The sequence below is a fragment of the Pseudoliparis swirei genome, chromosome 15 (assembly GCF_029220125.1).
Source record: "Pseudoliparis swirei isolate HS2019 ecotype Mariana Trench chromosome 15, NWPU_hadal_v1, whole genome shotgun sequence".
Lineage (NCBI taxonomy): Eukaryota > Metazoa > Chordata > Actinopteri > Perciformes > Liparidae > Pseudoliparis > Pseudoliparis swirei.
In genome coordinates this window covers 8940098-8955472 of record NC_079402.1, presented here as the reverse complement: position 1 = coordinate 8955472, position 15375 = coordinate 8940098, and the positions used below count along the sequence as shown (strand labels likewise).

At 41.0% G+C, this 15375-nt stretch overlaps 1 protein-coding gene and 2 long non-coding RNA genes across 3 annotated transcripts in view; all 3 read right to left on the bottom strand.

Annotated features, from left to right (window-relative positions):
- grin3a (glutamate receptor, ionotropic, N-methyl-D-aspartate 3A) overlaps nucleotides 1-15375 on the bottom strand; it is a 79254-nt gene that overhangs the window by 21829 nt on the left and 42050 nt on the right. The window contains exons 6-7 of the mRNA XM_056433174.1: nucleotides 10994-11109; nucleotides 8839-8990 (exon numbers count right to left, since the gene is read on the bottom strand). Coding sequence (XP_056289149.1) covers nucleotides 8839-8990; nucleotides 10994-11109 — 268 coding nt within the window. The remainder of the gene's footprint in view (nucleotides 1-8838; nucleotides 8991-10993; nucleotides 11110-15375) is intronic.
- LOC130205138 (uncharacterized) lies at nucleotides 1913-2490 on the bottom strand. Its single transcript, XR_008833884.1, has 3 exons — nucleotides 2352-2490; nucleotides 2165-2254; nucleotides 1913-2073 (listed from the first exon to the last, which is right to left on the bottom strand). It is a non-coding gene; the product is annotated as an uncharacterized LOC130205138 (long non-coding RNA).
- Nucleotides 2697-3250, bottom strand: LOC130205139 (uncharacterized). Its single transcript, XR_008833885.1, has 4 exons — nucleotides 3207-3250; nucleotides 3005-3091; nucleotides 2815-2904; nucleotides 2697-2731 (listed from the first exon to the last, which is right to left on the bottom strand). It is a non-coding gene; the product is annotated as an uncharacterized LOC130205139 (long non-coding RNA).

Sequence of the window (15375 nt, the reverse complement as noted above, 5' to 3'; positions counted from 1 at the left end):
TGGTATATCACGGATGGGTAAACTACCCGTAACACTCCCCCCTGCTGACGATATTGTTGCTGGTGATGACGAAGGTTGCTCAAGCACCCCCCCTCCCTCTTGTGTGCTGTTTGAGGCATTCTGTACGGGTGTAGACCCTCTTTGAACGCACATAGAGTTTGTAGCTTCATCAATCCCGGGGGAGTTGTGTGTCATATCAGGTGGGGAGTCGTGTGTCATATCAGGTGGGGGTTCGACAATGTTTAACTGCTCATCTATGGACACAGCACCGTCATCACACAATGACCCGTCAATCACACAGTCATTAGGGGTACACCTATTCACATTGGCCAGAGGGCTGGGGTCGTTTCGAGCTAACCATTCATTCAAGTCATCCTCAAGAGTTGCCAAAGGATTTATTTGGGCGTCAATCATTCCATCGTCAGGGACACACCTATTCACATTGGCCTGTGGATTGGGGTCGTTTCGGGCTAACCATTCATTCAAGTCATACTCAAGAGTTGCCAAAGGATTTATTTGTGCGTCAATCATTCCATCGTCAGGGACACACCTATTCACAATGGCCTGTGGATTGGGGTCGTTTCGGGCTAACCATTCATTTTCATTCATGTCATACTCAAGAGTTGCCAAAGGATTTATTTGTGCGTCAATCATTCCATCGTCAGGGACACACCTATTCACATTGGCCTGTGGATTGGGGTCGTTTCGAGATAGCCATTCATTCAAGTCGACTTCAAGAGTTGCCAAAGGATTTATTTGTGTGTGTATAGGACATGCCAGCTCATCATCATCATCATCATCAGTTGTATCTGATAACCTATCAACAGCGAGGTCCTGACCACTGATACAGTGTGATGGGCTATAACGACAAACCTTACGTGGTGGCGACATTATGTGAACAAACAACACAGTTGAAACAAAGAAAAAACTACATTAGACCGTAATAGCGTAATAAAAAAACAAAACAAAAAAATTTTAAAAATGGAAGCAAAAAAATATATATATATAAAATAAAACAACTGTGGCTCCCCCCTGTGGAGGTGGATGGTATAACACGGCAGCAGTCTACAGCTGTTCAAACAGGATTGTGTTTTGTGGTTATTAGAACACAAGTGATGGTGTTGTTGACATTGTATATAAAAATAAAACAACTGTGGCTCCCCCCTGTGGAGGTGGCTGGTATAACACGGCAGCAGTCTACAGCTGTTCAAACAGGATTGTGTTTTGTGGTTATTAGAGCACGAGTGATGGTGTTGTTGACATTGCTTCTGCGGACTAACTGTTGTGCAATTCTGCCGAGAGTTAGTTACACCGAGGGTATTTACCACATCGATAGTGGTTTTATTCTCGACACGGTAGGCAGACAGACCAACCCCAAGGGCATTGATAGCCTCTAAAAGCTTCGTGCTCACGACGGCCGATGCTTTATCCTCAGCCCTGTGACGGGCAGATAGGACGGAGCCTAAAGTATTGAGTGATGTGTTTAGTGCGCTAATCCCCCTGTGTATGTCGGCAGACAGACCAACACCGTGTGCATTGATGGCCTCTAAAAGTGTAGTGTTAAAGTCGGCCACCGTTTTATCCTCAGACCTGTGACGGTCAGATAGGACGGCTCCCAAGTTAATGTGTGATGTGTTTAGTGTACTAATGCCCCCCTGTATGTCGCCAAGCAAACCTCTCAATTCTGTATACTGATTATCGACAACCCCATTGGAACAAACACCCCTCCCATCAAACAGTTGCTCTGGGCAGACGCTGTCTAAAAGATCTAGCACCTCGGATGGTATATCATAGGCATTTAAACATAGATCTTGTGATGCCTGAACCAGTGGTAAATCATAGGCATTTAAACATAGAGCTGTTGATGTATGAACCATAGGGTGTATCACAATCTGTGGGGACGGAGCGTCAAAACCTGAATTTATCACAATGTCATCGACGAGGATGTCGTTGGGTGTATTGTTGATGATGCTGCTGCTGCTGCTGCTGCTGCTGCTGCTGCTGCTGCTGCTGCAGCAGATGTCTGTAGGGTCTGTACGGGTGTGGAATCGGGTAATGGAGGCTTTCACAGATCTGTGGAACAACAATAATAAGTTATTATTACATTTTCATTTTGAAAAAAATAAATAAAAAAAACATGTCAGCAAGATAACTAAAAACACACCTTTTAACGGCTTTCTTGGGGACGGTTTGAATCCACGGCTTTGTCTGTGTAGCAACTGTTGTCGTTGGCTCCTGCGAGGCTTTCACGGATCTGTGGAACAGCAATAATAATAAGTTATATTATTACATTTTCATTTTGAAAAAAATATATATATAATAAAATGTCAACAAGATAACTAAAAACACACCTTTTACGGTTTTGAATACACTGCTTTGTCTGTGTAGCAAGTGTTCTCGTCGTTGGCTCCCTAGGTGTTTGTGTCTCAGAAGAGCATGTATTATCAATGGTCTGCGTTTCGACACATAGTGTAGACGTATCCCTTGATAATGGAATCGCTCTAGGGTGAAATAGCATATATATTTTATAGACTGTTTATAAACAAATATGACATGTCATTATGTCTACCCATAACAGACCTGTTATTTATCAGCTTCTTCTGCTTCTTCTTCTTTGGCTTTGGTGATGAGAGTGTGTACAATTGAGCACAGCTAAGGGGGTCATCATCTGATGAGGGGGTGTTCCCACACCGGGGGGCTGATGCTAGGTCTGGTCTGCTCTGAAAATCCTCTGAGAAAACACATATCTACATCTCTCTCTCTATATATATATATATATATGGTAGTAATAATAACAATAATACAGTATATTACCTGATAGCTGTGTGCAGTTGTCCTGACTGTATGCCACTGGATGTGTCAATATTTTAACACCAGCATGTCTCAAAGGGGTCTTTAAAGCCTCTGAGAAAACACATATCTATACATATATATCTACATCTCTCTATATATATATATATATATATATATATACGGAGGTAATAATACAGGAGCTATATATTACCTGATAGCTGTGCACAGATGTCCTGACTGTATGCAACAGGATGTGTCAATATTTTAACACCAGCAGGTCTCATAGGAGTCTTGAAAGCTGAAGAAATCAACAAGATAATGCCACTTTTTAATTTTTTATTTTTGCACCATACTACACAATATTAACGTATGGATAATTAGGCAGCCATCATGTAATTAAAACAAATACTCACCGACAACCCCAGGTATACCAGCTATTGCCGCAGCTAGTTCTGATGCGTTGTCATTGATCGGTGGGGAGGGGTCGAACAGCTGTTGCGCACATGTCTTTGGGGGGGTTGACTTTACGACTGTGGGCGGTCGCCTACGTTTCAGCCTGTCTAAAACAAGATAAATCATACATATAGACCGTAACAAAACGCTATTAGCCCATATCATCATTACTATAATTATTTAATACTCACTACCGGAACATACAGCAGCTGACGGCAGCATATTTTCGATGTTACCAATATTTATATTATCCATGATCTGCTAATTAATAAAAACACAGCGTCAGTGTATGTTTTATACTAAAGAGTGATTGAATATATATTTATATAAAGATGAATTACAATCGAAATATTATACAACAGCATAGGGTCCACGTGTGTCCCTGTAGCCCATGGGGATAGCTGCACGGTGGCTAGCGGCTCTAGACTGATGCGCACCGCCCCAGACACACAGCCAGCGCCATGCGGTACCCTCGCTAGCAAGTTCACAATACTATTATACAACAGCACCGGGGCTAACGACACTAGGCTGCTGCTCCCCCGCCATGCGGAACACTATTACAAGCTAAACATTATACAGCAGCCTAGGGACCACGTGTGTTCATATAGCACCGGAGAGGCTAACGGGCCGGAGGTTAACGGCTCTAGACTACTGAGCACGGCACTGGACACACAGCCACCACCATGCGGAACCATCGCTAGCCAGTACACAACACTATTACAAGCTAAACATTATACACCAGCCTTGGGTCCACGTGTGTTCATATAGCTCCGGAGAGGCTAAAGGGCCGGAGGCTAACGGCTCTAGACTACTGAGCACGGCACAGAACACGCAACCAGCACCATGCGGAACCCTCGCTATCAAGTACACAACCATATTACAATCGATATATTATACAACATTTTATCAAACACAACATCACTTACCTTTTTTGTTTTTTGGAGAAAAAATTATTCTTAAGGAATGGGCTGCGCCAACAGATATAGCGATGTGATCAGCAGACAGATAACGGTAGACTGTTGATGTGAGAGCGATTCACAGACGTACCTTTTTAAGGGACACACCCCCTACCTGACCCTCCGCCCCTCCTATTCATAAATAGTATGCACCCAATAACATCGTTCCCTACTCCTCCGGACATACCTTTTTTTCCCACCAAACACGCCCCCATACCTTAGCTTCCCGCCTCTACCTATTCATAAGCAGAATGTGCTCATTAGCCTAGCTACTGTGCCGCTCGTGCATGTATGATATACGAAGCTACATCAGTGCATGTGCGGCTGGGGTGACACACCCCCTTACATTCATTTCAGCACATTGATAAACACTTTGTATTATTAAAGACACAGGGAAGGGTTTTATAAATGTTTAAATGGTACAAACAAGAGCTCCTATCTATAGGGAATTATTTTATTTTATAGATTTTTAATTTGTGATAATATTTTTATATTTTAAATAATATATTTTAATTTTTATTTAAATAAATATATTTTTTTTCATAAAAAATATGCATAATAGGGACATATATATGCGTGCATGAGAGTGCATGTGAGGTGGCGCGCGTGCACGTACGTATACGCGCATACATGTCCCTATACTACTACTGACAGTCGTCAGTGTCACATCTGACGGCTGGAGAAGACATGTCCAACTTAGGACAAAACAAATACAGTGGTATTATCCTTTAAGACAAACTCACTGAGGACACATGGGATTAATTTAATCTGATACTTAGCTCCAGTGTGTGAAAGGCAGTGTAAGGTATTGTTAATCAACCCGCTCCAACATTCAGCACAGTTATTGGCTTCCATCAGCACATTTAAGCCCCTTCTCCCAAGTTTTGGCAACACACACACACACACACACACACACACACACACTTCTGTCTATTTCCCCCGCATTCAACCATATGGAACAATGATTTTTCTCAGGGATCTTATAATTTAGAACTCCACTTAGAAATTGCATGGGTTATTTGCATAAATATGCTGCAAAAATCGATGAATAACTTCAATAAAACACATAACGCTCCCAATGTTCCTCCCTTTGATCACATTTTATTTCCGGCCGATGTTAAGTGTGGCCGTCCTAATGTTAGGTAATTGAATAATATGTTAATCATTGGTATTGCTTTTATTACTTCAAATGGGATCAAATTCTTCGGGGTGACAGGGAGATGGACGGAGGCCAGAGAGTTTGGCTGCCTTCGCTGAAGCCACTCCATCCCATGTTTCATCTCTTCAGAATCCCAGGCTTGCCGTCTGTGGTGTCGTAGCCATTCATCGGAATAATAGATCGCAAAACAACAACAAAAATGCTGAGCAGGACTAAACTGAGCCAGCTCTGTCAGTAATTCATATTGCTTACGTCCCTCTGATGTTGTCCAGAGTTCATTTTGACAGCTCCTTGCGACTTTGCCAACGAATGCCGATTCAGGATGACTCAATTTAATTATACATATTCTATGTAACTTATTTAACGGCAGAAATATTGGTCAAGCAGCTTTCTCTGAGACATGCCGCTGCAACATGAACTGTACCCGGAGCAATTTAAATGTCTGCAGCTGGAGATCGCATCTGTATCACGTCCAGCTGTTACGCAGTGGGACACGGTGGACTTCAGAGACACTGGATCTGTGGCACTGCAGTGTGCCGCTCACAGGAGACTCAGACGACGGGCATTTACAGGGATGTCTTCAGGTAACGCTGTCCTTCAACAGCACATAACCACGAGAGCTGCTTTATCAGACTGCGTAACGAGCAATGCCAAGAGTGTTTTCTGCCTTTTGAAAACAGGACAAATAAAATAAAATAAAGTACAAACACAAGAGGACGATGGGGAAAATTAGTTTTTTCATTCACGCTCGATAATCGGGAGTGTGCAGTCAGCACCGAGCGAGGAGACACTTTTGGGGATTCCAAAGTCACAGCTGGGCGGCTGCTTAGAGAGCAGAGTGCTCGGTAATAACCGAGGTGTAGAGGGGGGTACCAAAGTTATGGGGTTAGCACATGGAGGGTCAGGGATCAGAATTAGTGAGGAGCCATCACTGTACATGGAGGTTGTAGAGGCAGTGCAGCGACTGTATTATGACAGCCGAGAACATTAATAAGGAAAAAAAGTTCCGGGTAAGGACCGAGAAAAGTGAGAAGAAAGCTACTTCTGTACAAATAAATCGTGAAAATAAAACTGTGATCAATGTATGTCATTTTGACTAACCAGAGAGATAAACCGAGTTGTTTTAATTTAATGTTTCATGAGGCAATAGGTCCCGATTCCACGGGGTGTGATTTGTTACATCATTTATTTTCCTCTCGGGGCCGCAGTACAAGCTGTAAACACAACAGTGATGTGTTATCTTCTTATGAAGTCGTTGTTGCGATAAGCCAGAGAATTGTTGACGGGGGGAGCACCCTGCATTCAAACATTAAATAGCCAAGAGTTTTTCAAAATACGATGTGGTTAAGACCGAAATGACACTTGAGAGCCCTGAGAATGTTTAATATTAATTATTACACCATTAGACCACCATTACATTTTTCCTCTCGCGCACCCCCTAGAGGCACACTTTGGGAATCCCTGCTATAAGCAAAGAGTTTCCTAAAAGATGGCCTTACGTACTCTACGATAAAATACGCTTCCCTCGAAACATTATTTACAATTCACTTTTTTTCGATCGGACCATATTTTTTAGCCGAAGAAGAAGAAATCAAATAAAAAGATTGTGGGCTGGAAAACCAAAACATATGGAGGTCTTAAAATGACTTAAGTATAAATAAATAAATAAATGAATGCATGAATAAATACAAGAATAAATAAATAAATGCTTAAATAAATGTATAAATGAATAAATAAATGTATAAATAAATAAATAAATGCTTAAATAAATGTATAAATAAATAAATAAATACAGGAATGAATAAATATAAGTTATAAATCAACAAGACATCTTTAAATAAATGTATTTCTGCATTTCTGTATTTCTTCATTTATTTATTTCTCTATTTATGTGTCCACACGTATTTCTTCATTTATTTATGTGTGACATTTACGTGTCCGTATATTCAAATGAGCTGGGCGGTCCGAACCTCTGTCTAAAGCATGATTGGTCACAGGAGTGTGATGCACCTGGTGTGTTATGCTCTACTATTTCTGCCTGGCACATGACGCTGAAGTTGACTCGCTCAGCTCACCGTTAACAGAACTTAGCCTAGACAGCTTTTTGACTTCAGCCGTTTATCAATTCCAAGAACACTGAGTACAGACTCGTGTTCTTTTGGAGTCTGGTCTTTGGAATCTGGTCTTGGAATCCAGACTCGGCCTTGGGACGGTCTGTCTGGTCTTGTGACGTCACCACATCAACTGTTCTTGCGCATGAATTTACTCCAATTATTCACTGTAAAATACTTTACAGTGGAGTAGAATGTGTTGCGGTGTTCACTGTTGTTTGGCGTAGGCTACGAATAAACGGTAATAACTATACAACATCTCGTAGCTTCCTGACCCAGGGTCGTTACAATATGAAGTTATGAATCTTAACCCTCAGTCAAATTGACGTAACGTTATCTTTTAGGAAATAATAAACTTGTTGTGCTCTTTAGATCCTCCAAAACCTAATTATATCTCATGTTTAGCCGCTACAGGAGCCAGCGATGATTGAGCATTTCAAAAGTCCTGCCGAGATCAGGCTTCCTCTCTCTCACACCACACAGCTGGGCGCCAGGCGCCGGAGCTCAAAGGTCCCACGAGCAGGACCTCAAATCTCCGTCGCATATCCTTATTAGGCTGAATCTCGATAAACCGACCACAGATTTGATGCTTAAACTACTAACTTCTCGGCTGAAAACATCCTTAAATTACATTCCGTGACTCAACAACAGTAGTATTTAGAATGTACAGACAAGAATGCATAATAAACGCTGTTCGTCTACAGATCCAAGTGCTAGGGATCGATTGCTTCTGTCTTGCTCCTGACTTGACCAATCCTGTTCAACAATGAGGTTCGGACCGCCCAGCTCATTTGAATATACGGACACGTAAATGTCACACATAAATAAATGAAGAAATACGTGTGGACACATAAATAGAGATATAAATAAATGAAGAAATACAGAAATGTAGAAATACATTTATTTAATGATGTCCTGTTGAGTTATAACTTATATTTATTAATTTCTGTATTTATTTCTGTATTTATACATTTATTCTTGTATTTATTTATTTATTTCTACATTTATTTAAGCATTTATTTATTTATTCTTGTATTTATTCATGCATTCATTTATTTATACTTAAGTCATTTTGAGTCCTCCATAAAAACAAGCTGAACGATGCCAACACTGTAAAACTCTGTGGAGCTGGGGGAAACATTATTCACATTTAACATTATTTTCCCATTATGAATAGTCATTTGATTTAATGTTCAAAAGATCAAATTGATTAGGGCAGCTGTATTTTTTATTTTTTATTTTTGGAACTCTTAGCAGGAAGTTAAAGCCATGTGATAATATAGCAAAATTCAACATTTCCTTCCATGTCACCATGCAGAACAATACATTTGCAGCTGTTGTGTAGAAAAGGCGGTGCTGTTCCTACCTGTGTCACAGCAAAGCTGCGCTTCCCGCAGGGCACGACCTTGTACCATTTGTCATGCAGCGTGTCCATGAAGCCATCGGACTTGTACTGACTCACAAGCTCAGAGATGTTGGAGGTGAGTGGAGAGTTCTGAGGGAGACCAATGCCATAGCCTGCCAATGGACACACACACACACACACACACACATAATTATTCCCTTTTCGTGGCAGTACAATTATTTCAACTCCATGTGCTGTCCTTATATTCTTTCACAGAGTAAGGGAAATAACAACTGATAAGAAAAGAGGGAGTCTTGGTATATTTTTATTTTAATTGTACCAGTGCTTATCAGAAAGCGCCATCATGACTCTAACACAAACCAGGTACTTAATGTTGAGTGATTCTCTTCTTTGCATGCCAGCGAAGTGTGACGAAGTCAGAAACAGCCAATTACAGAAGTACCTCGCCTTGATTTGTATTGTATCCTCGAAGCTTACGGGTGCATTAAGTAATTAACAACAACACTGGAATCTGGGACTATGGTGGGCTGTAATGGAAGCGAGCGCCATGGGAGCAGCTTCACAGTGGGAGGAAGGAGCTTGCTAAGTGGACCGGAGACTAACGGCAGACAGGAGACGACCTAAGCTGTTGAAAGCAAGACGATTAACCGTGCAAAGGTTTCCTGATGGATATTGTTGAATTCTGGGCTGTCCTAAAATGCTCATGGACAGTTTATCTGCACTCATTCAGGACGACCTCTTCAAATGTAGTGATGCTTTAAAAGCAAAACAGATCTGTGGATACTGGTGCTTTAATCAGGGTTACTGATAACTGTAATGTTTTCCAGTGCTGACAAATGACTCATTTAAATTTACAAATGTTCATCAATCTATTAATTGATCTCTAAATTGCCCATAGGTGTATATGTGAGAGTGAATGGTTGTATGTCTCTATATGTGTCCTGGATGGACTGGCGGCCTGTCCAGGGTGAACCCTGCCTTCGCCCAATATGATTGGCTCCAGCGCCCCGCGACCCGAATGAGGATGAGCGGTATAATGGATAATGGATGGATCATCAATCTATACCAAAATCAAAAAGTTGGGAAAGTCACACATATTCATAAAGTACTATTTTGCATAATATAAGCTTGGGGAGTAACAGAATAGGGACGACGCGACAGAATTAGTACACAAGAAGATGAGACTGTTTTAGTTATAAGAAAAAAAGACATCATTCGATTACCGACATTTGTAAAAATAGAGTTTAAAGTTTACAATTTGAATTTACATTTACATTTTAGAATTAAGGCCTTACCTAGATATGCATATCGGCACACGTAGACACACTTTACGACACAATAGACTCGATAAAACTCTATAAATTTAAAATGTTGTCATAATTTGGTGGAGTAAAGCAGACAAAGGGGGAAAAAACAGTAGAGTGAAAGTTATCGCAAAGCAAAGTTAATCTACTCTTTCAAAGTTGGAAGGCAAAACTTGCAATGTATTGATATGTTGTTTCCCTTTTCTGCTTTAGAAAATAACAAAGAGAAACATATCAACAACTAGAATGGGCACTCGGTAGAGCGCATACCTTCGCATATCACAAGATTGGGCATTGAATTATGAACATTTTGGCATTAGTTGCATGCCAATTGGATAAAAATTGACCGTGCTATCGTAAAAAGAAGATGTTGATCTTTTCATGACCTTGACCCTGACCTTTGACCCAATCGATCCCAAAATCTAATCAAATGGTCCCCGGATAATGACCAATCATCCCACCAAATTTCATGCGATTCAAGAAGATGTTGACCTTTTCATGACCTTGACCCTGACCTTTGACCCAATCGATCCCAAAATCTAATCAAATGGTCCCCGGATAATGACCAATCATCCCACCAAATTTCATGCGATTCAAGAAGATGTTGACCTTTTCATGACCATGACCTTGACCTTTGACCCGATAGATCCCAAAATCTAATCAAATGGTCCCCGGATAATAACCAATCATCCCACCAAATTGCATGCGATTCGGTTTAATACTTTTTTAGTTATGCAAGGAACACGCATACAAATAAATAAATGGAGATCAAAACATAACCTTCCGCATTTTCAATGTGAAGGTAATAACCGTGAATAAGTAAGTTATTGGTCTTATAAAAAGCAGCCTACCTTCTATAGCGAAGGGTTTCCCCACTGTCAATGTTTTACAGTCGGCATCTATGGAGACCTCGTAGTCCAGCAGAGCTTTGTCCATGATGAATGCGTCCAGCCTCTGAGGGTCCGCCCTGTAAACACACACAGCGAGGAGCTACGTTGTGCAACGCAAGAGCAGATGTAGCAAAACTATTTCGAGCTTTCTGTTTATTTTGTGCAATGACGGGTTCCTGAATGAGATGGTGAGGGCTTAGCTTTAATATTAAAGGTGAAACACGACAGGTTAAAAAAAAAAAACTGGTCCGTTTTGAGATTTTAGGCAGTTTTTACCCCAAAAATGTTGTCAACAAAAGGGTCCTCATTCAGTTTAGTGGAGAGAAAACATTCAAATTAAACATGCATGTACACTACCGTTCAAAAGTTTGGGGTCATCCAGACAATTTCGTGTCTTCCATGAAAACTCACTTTTATTTATCAAATGAATTGAAAATTGAATAGAAAATATAGTCAAGACATTGACAAGGTTAGAAATAATGATTAATATTTGAAGTATTAATTTTGTTCATCAAACTTCAAGCTCAAAGGAAGGCCAGTTGTATAGCTTATATCACCAGCATAACTGTTTTCAGCTGTGCTAACATAATTGCACAAGGGTTTTCTAATCAGATATTAGGCGATTAGCAAACACAATGTACTATTAGAACACTGGAGTGATCGTTGGTGGAAATGGGCCTCAATACACCTCTGGAGATATTTCATTAGAAACCAGACGTTTCCACCTAGAATAGTCATTTACCACATTAACAATGTATAGTGTGCATTTTCGATTAATGTTATCTTTATTGAAAAAACAGTGCTTTTCTTTGAAAAATAAAGACATTTCTAAGTGACCCCAAACTTTTGAACGGTAGTGTATTTATTTTACTATTCGGTATATTTGCCTCGGTAGACTTGAACTACATTCACCAAAAGTTAGCGTTCATGCTCATTTACATATTCAAGAATACAATTTCAGGAAACTTGCAACAAACACAGAAATATAATTCCTTAATGCGAGTAATCAACTGGGGAAGTATCATGGGTCTATCTATTAGTTCAACATGTTACCCTATTCAACTATTTGGCATTCATCAATCACAACGTTTTGTACCAATTAAACATGTCGATGCACACTAGCGAGCACCAAATAAGAGTGTTAACCTGAATTTTGCCCTTCAGCTTTTTGACAATCTGATCAGTGGTATTTGAAAAAGTTTTTGATGGATCGCTGGACAGACAACCAGATAGATGGACCTGGACTCATCCGTAGTAATCAAACATTCACTGTGGTGGAAGATGTAACCATAGCGCTAAAACAAATCTCACATCTTTTGGGATTTTCTGGGATTGACATTTAAAACCAACCCTCTGGAAAATTAACCTTTAAAAAAAACTCCTGAGAGGCAAACTTAAAAGAACCTTCCTTTGTCATCTTACTCTGGCTCTGAGGCTCGTTCTCACTTTTTTTGTCCCTCCTCACATGTGACCTTGACGAGTGTAAAGAATGAAAAAGTTATTTTTTATTTGTTCGTGTCTATTTTGATAGGTCCTAGATGTAAGCTTCATATGCTTTCACTCCATTTAATTGTTCGTTTAAGTGTTCTTTTTTTTGTGTGCCATAAAGCACTCCGAGACAAATTTGTAATTTGTGAAATTGGGCTATACAAATGAACTGAATTGAATTGAATTAAAGAATTGGTTGAAGGTGAAAACAATAAGCACAAGAAAGCCTGTGCGTATGATTTATTTTCTTTATTGGGCTTTTCAGAGGGCAGTGTACCACAATCACTGAACATGGGATGTCAATGATTCAACACATCCTCTCAGCCTTTTGCCAGTCGTCTTTCCAACACTTGTTCTGGCTGCATTCCACTAAAATAAATGCCTGTCTGCCAGCTTCTGCCAATTTACTCCGATTCCTCGCTCCCAGTTATACACAGTTGAGATATTAATTCGCACGGCTTTTACGAATCAATTCTTCTCTGACAGGTGCAGCCTACTGGGATCGAAATGCTGCAACACCTTTTCTTTTCTTCTAGATATTCGTTTTATGTTTTTTAACGGGGACAGTGTTTGAAATCCTCAACTATCTTCCACCCACAAGCTGGCTGTTCATAGTTACAGGTTGAATGTGGTTGCAGCTTATGTCCTTGGTATTTCAACAGAGTACTGCATGTTATGTATTTTATGATCAGAGCACGACCTGGACATCCAGCATTTACAGAGACAGTGTGATTACAAAAAAGTATGCCTCCCTGTATCATCTTCCTGCCGTAATGCTTTAAGAAATGATTTATTCGCATGTGGATGGTTGACGAGTGACGGGGCATATTTCTCTGATGTGGCTTTACTTCACACACAATAATGTGTGACACAGCAGTTCTATTAATTTTGGACCTATGAGGTAGATCAGAGAACAGCTTTTTACATCACACCGTAAGACATGTTAGATTATATTTTTAAAAAGAACTCTCGAAAGTGCGTCTCTGGTGTTATGCAAGACTGTGTCACGGCGTATAAAAGCAACATGTCCAACACCTCTGCACTTTAATAAATGAGCCAAAATAGCACAAGGCAGTTCTCTGGCGGCTGATGATGCTCCAGTCACTTCTCAGAACGCTCTTATGATGTAGCAGACGGGCTGCAGGTAGCAGTTGTTGCTTGTTTCAGTTGACGGACATGTTCCTCTGAAAGAGCATTTGGTCGCACCGTGTGCAGGGAGGAGAGCCGGGAGATAATTTCCACCTCCACCGTTCGGTACATTTCCACAAGCAATGTGGTTTCAATCATCTGGGTTGTATCTACTTGTCAGAGGGGTGAGGGAACTGATTAGGGGAATTGGAAACAGGTGGGAGAGCGGGATGGGAAGGTAACTGCATGGCTGATGAGAACAAGTGGAAACAGGTGTGTAGATGGGCGGGTCAGTCAGGCGAGGAGGAACGGGGGGAGGGCAAGTCCACGGGCATCTGGTGGATGGATGGGAAATGGCAATGGAAGGGCAGAGAGAAACGGCGTTTCTCAAGATGCGTTCTTGTCTGTACTTCTCTGTGGTTGTGTTCTCGTGACTCGTGAAACGTCATCAGTCGCAGCCCGAGTACATGTTCCAATCCAAAGTCCGCTTCTCGCAAAGCACGGTCAAAATGCCCGGATGTGACTTGATCCTCGCACTTTCCGGAGGACGCATCAGAGGAGACTTGTGCGTACTCTGGCCAGCCGATATCCCAGAATGCATTTCGCACCGGCAACCGGAAACAATAGCGGAGAAGAAAATAAACAACTGACAGTTTACTTTTTCAAAAAATTACTGTTTTTGAGTCACGGATTGTAATTTTAGGATGTTTTCAGGCAAGAAGTTAGCAGTTTAAGAATCAATTTTGAGGTTGGTTTGTTATGATTCAGCCTAATAAAGATACGAGCCGTAGATTTGAGGTTCTGTTCGCTCAGTGAGCTCCGCAGCGCCGGGGCGGTCAGCGTCCTGTGTGGCCGCCGACAGCAGCCTGATCTCGGCAAGACTTTTAAAAATGCTGCGCTGGCTCTGATGTCTCAGTAGCGGTTTCACATGAGATATCATAACTGGGTTTTGGAGGATCTAACGAGCACAAAGAGTTTCCTGGCATTTTGACCGTGCTTTGCAATAAGCAGACTTTGAATTGGAACATGTACTCGGGCTGCGACTGATGACGTTTCACGAGTCCACAAGTACAAAGAAGTACAGACAAGAACGCATATTGACAAACGCCGATACTGTTACGTCCCCCGACTTAACTCCACCCTCTTCTTAAAAGAGGGCTGTCTATCCATTTCAGCTCTGGCAAACCTGGAGCACCTCCACCTGAGAGACATCACGTCATCAGTGATATCCAGTGCTCCGCTCTCTCTCTCTCTCTCTCTCGTCACCTCCGAGATGTGAACATTCTGTGATGTGGTGCCTAAGTGCCACCATTTGTCTCATTTTGGGGGCAGCTGTGTAACCCTAGGCAACCGAGAGACGCCGTAACATATACCATGATGAAAAGATATGGTCACAATTCAATGTAAAAAAACAATTAAATTGAAAAACTCTTATCGTAAATCTAAAAAATGTCTTCGTTCAAAAAATAAATGATGTATTAACCACTGGAACAGCTTTGCAGCCTTTGTTTCCTTCAATCCGTGCACTAACTTCCTGAATAGCACCGTCAACTTGTTCTATACCGATAAAGGTAAGTAAACCCCAACATGCAGTTTTGTTTGGATCAATTCATGGATGTTGAATTTAATCTCCACATCGGACTTGGTCTGTCAATGCAGTACACAGAAGACGTGGCATTGGATATGATTATGTAAATGACAATAATAATAATAATGCATTTCATTTA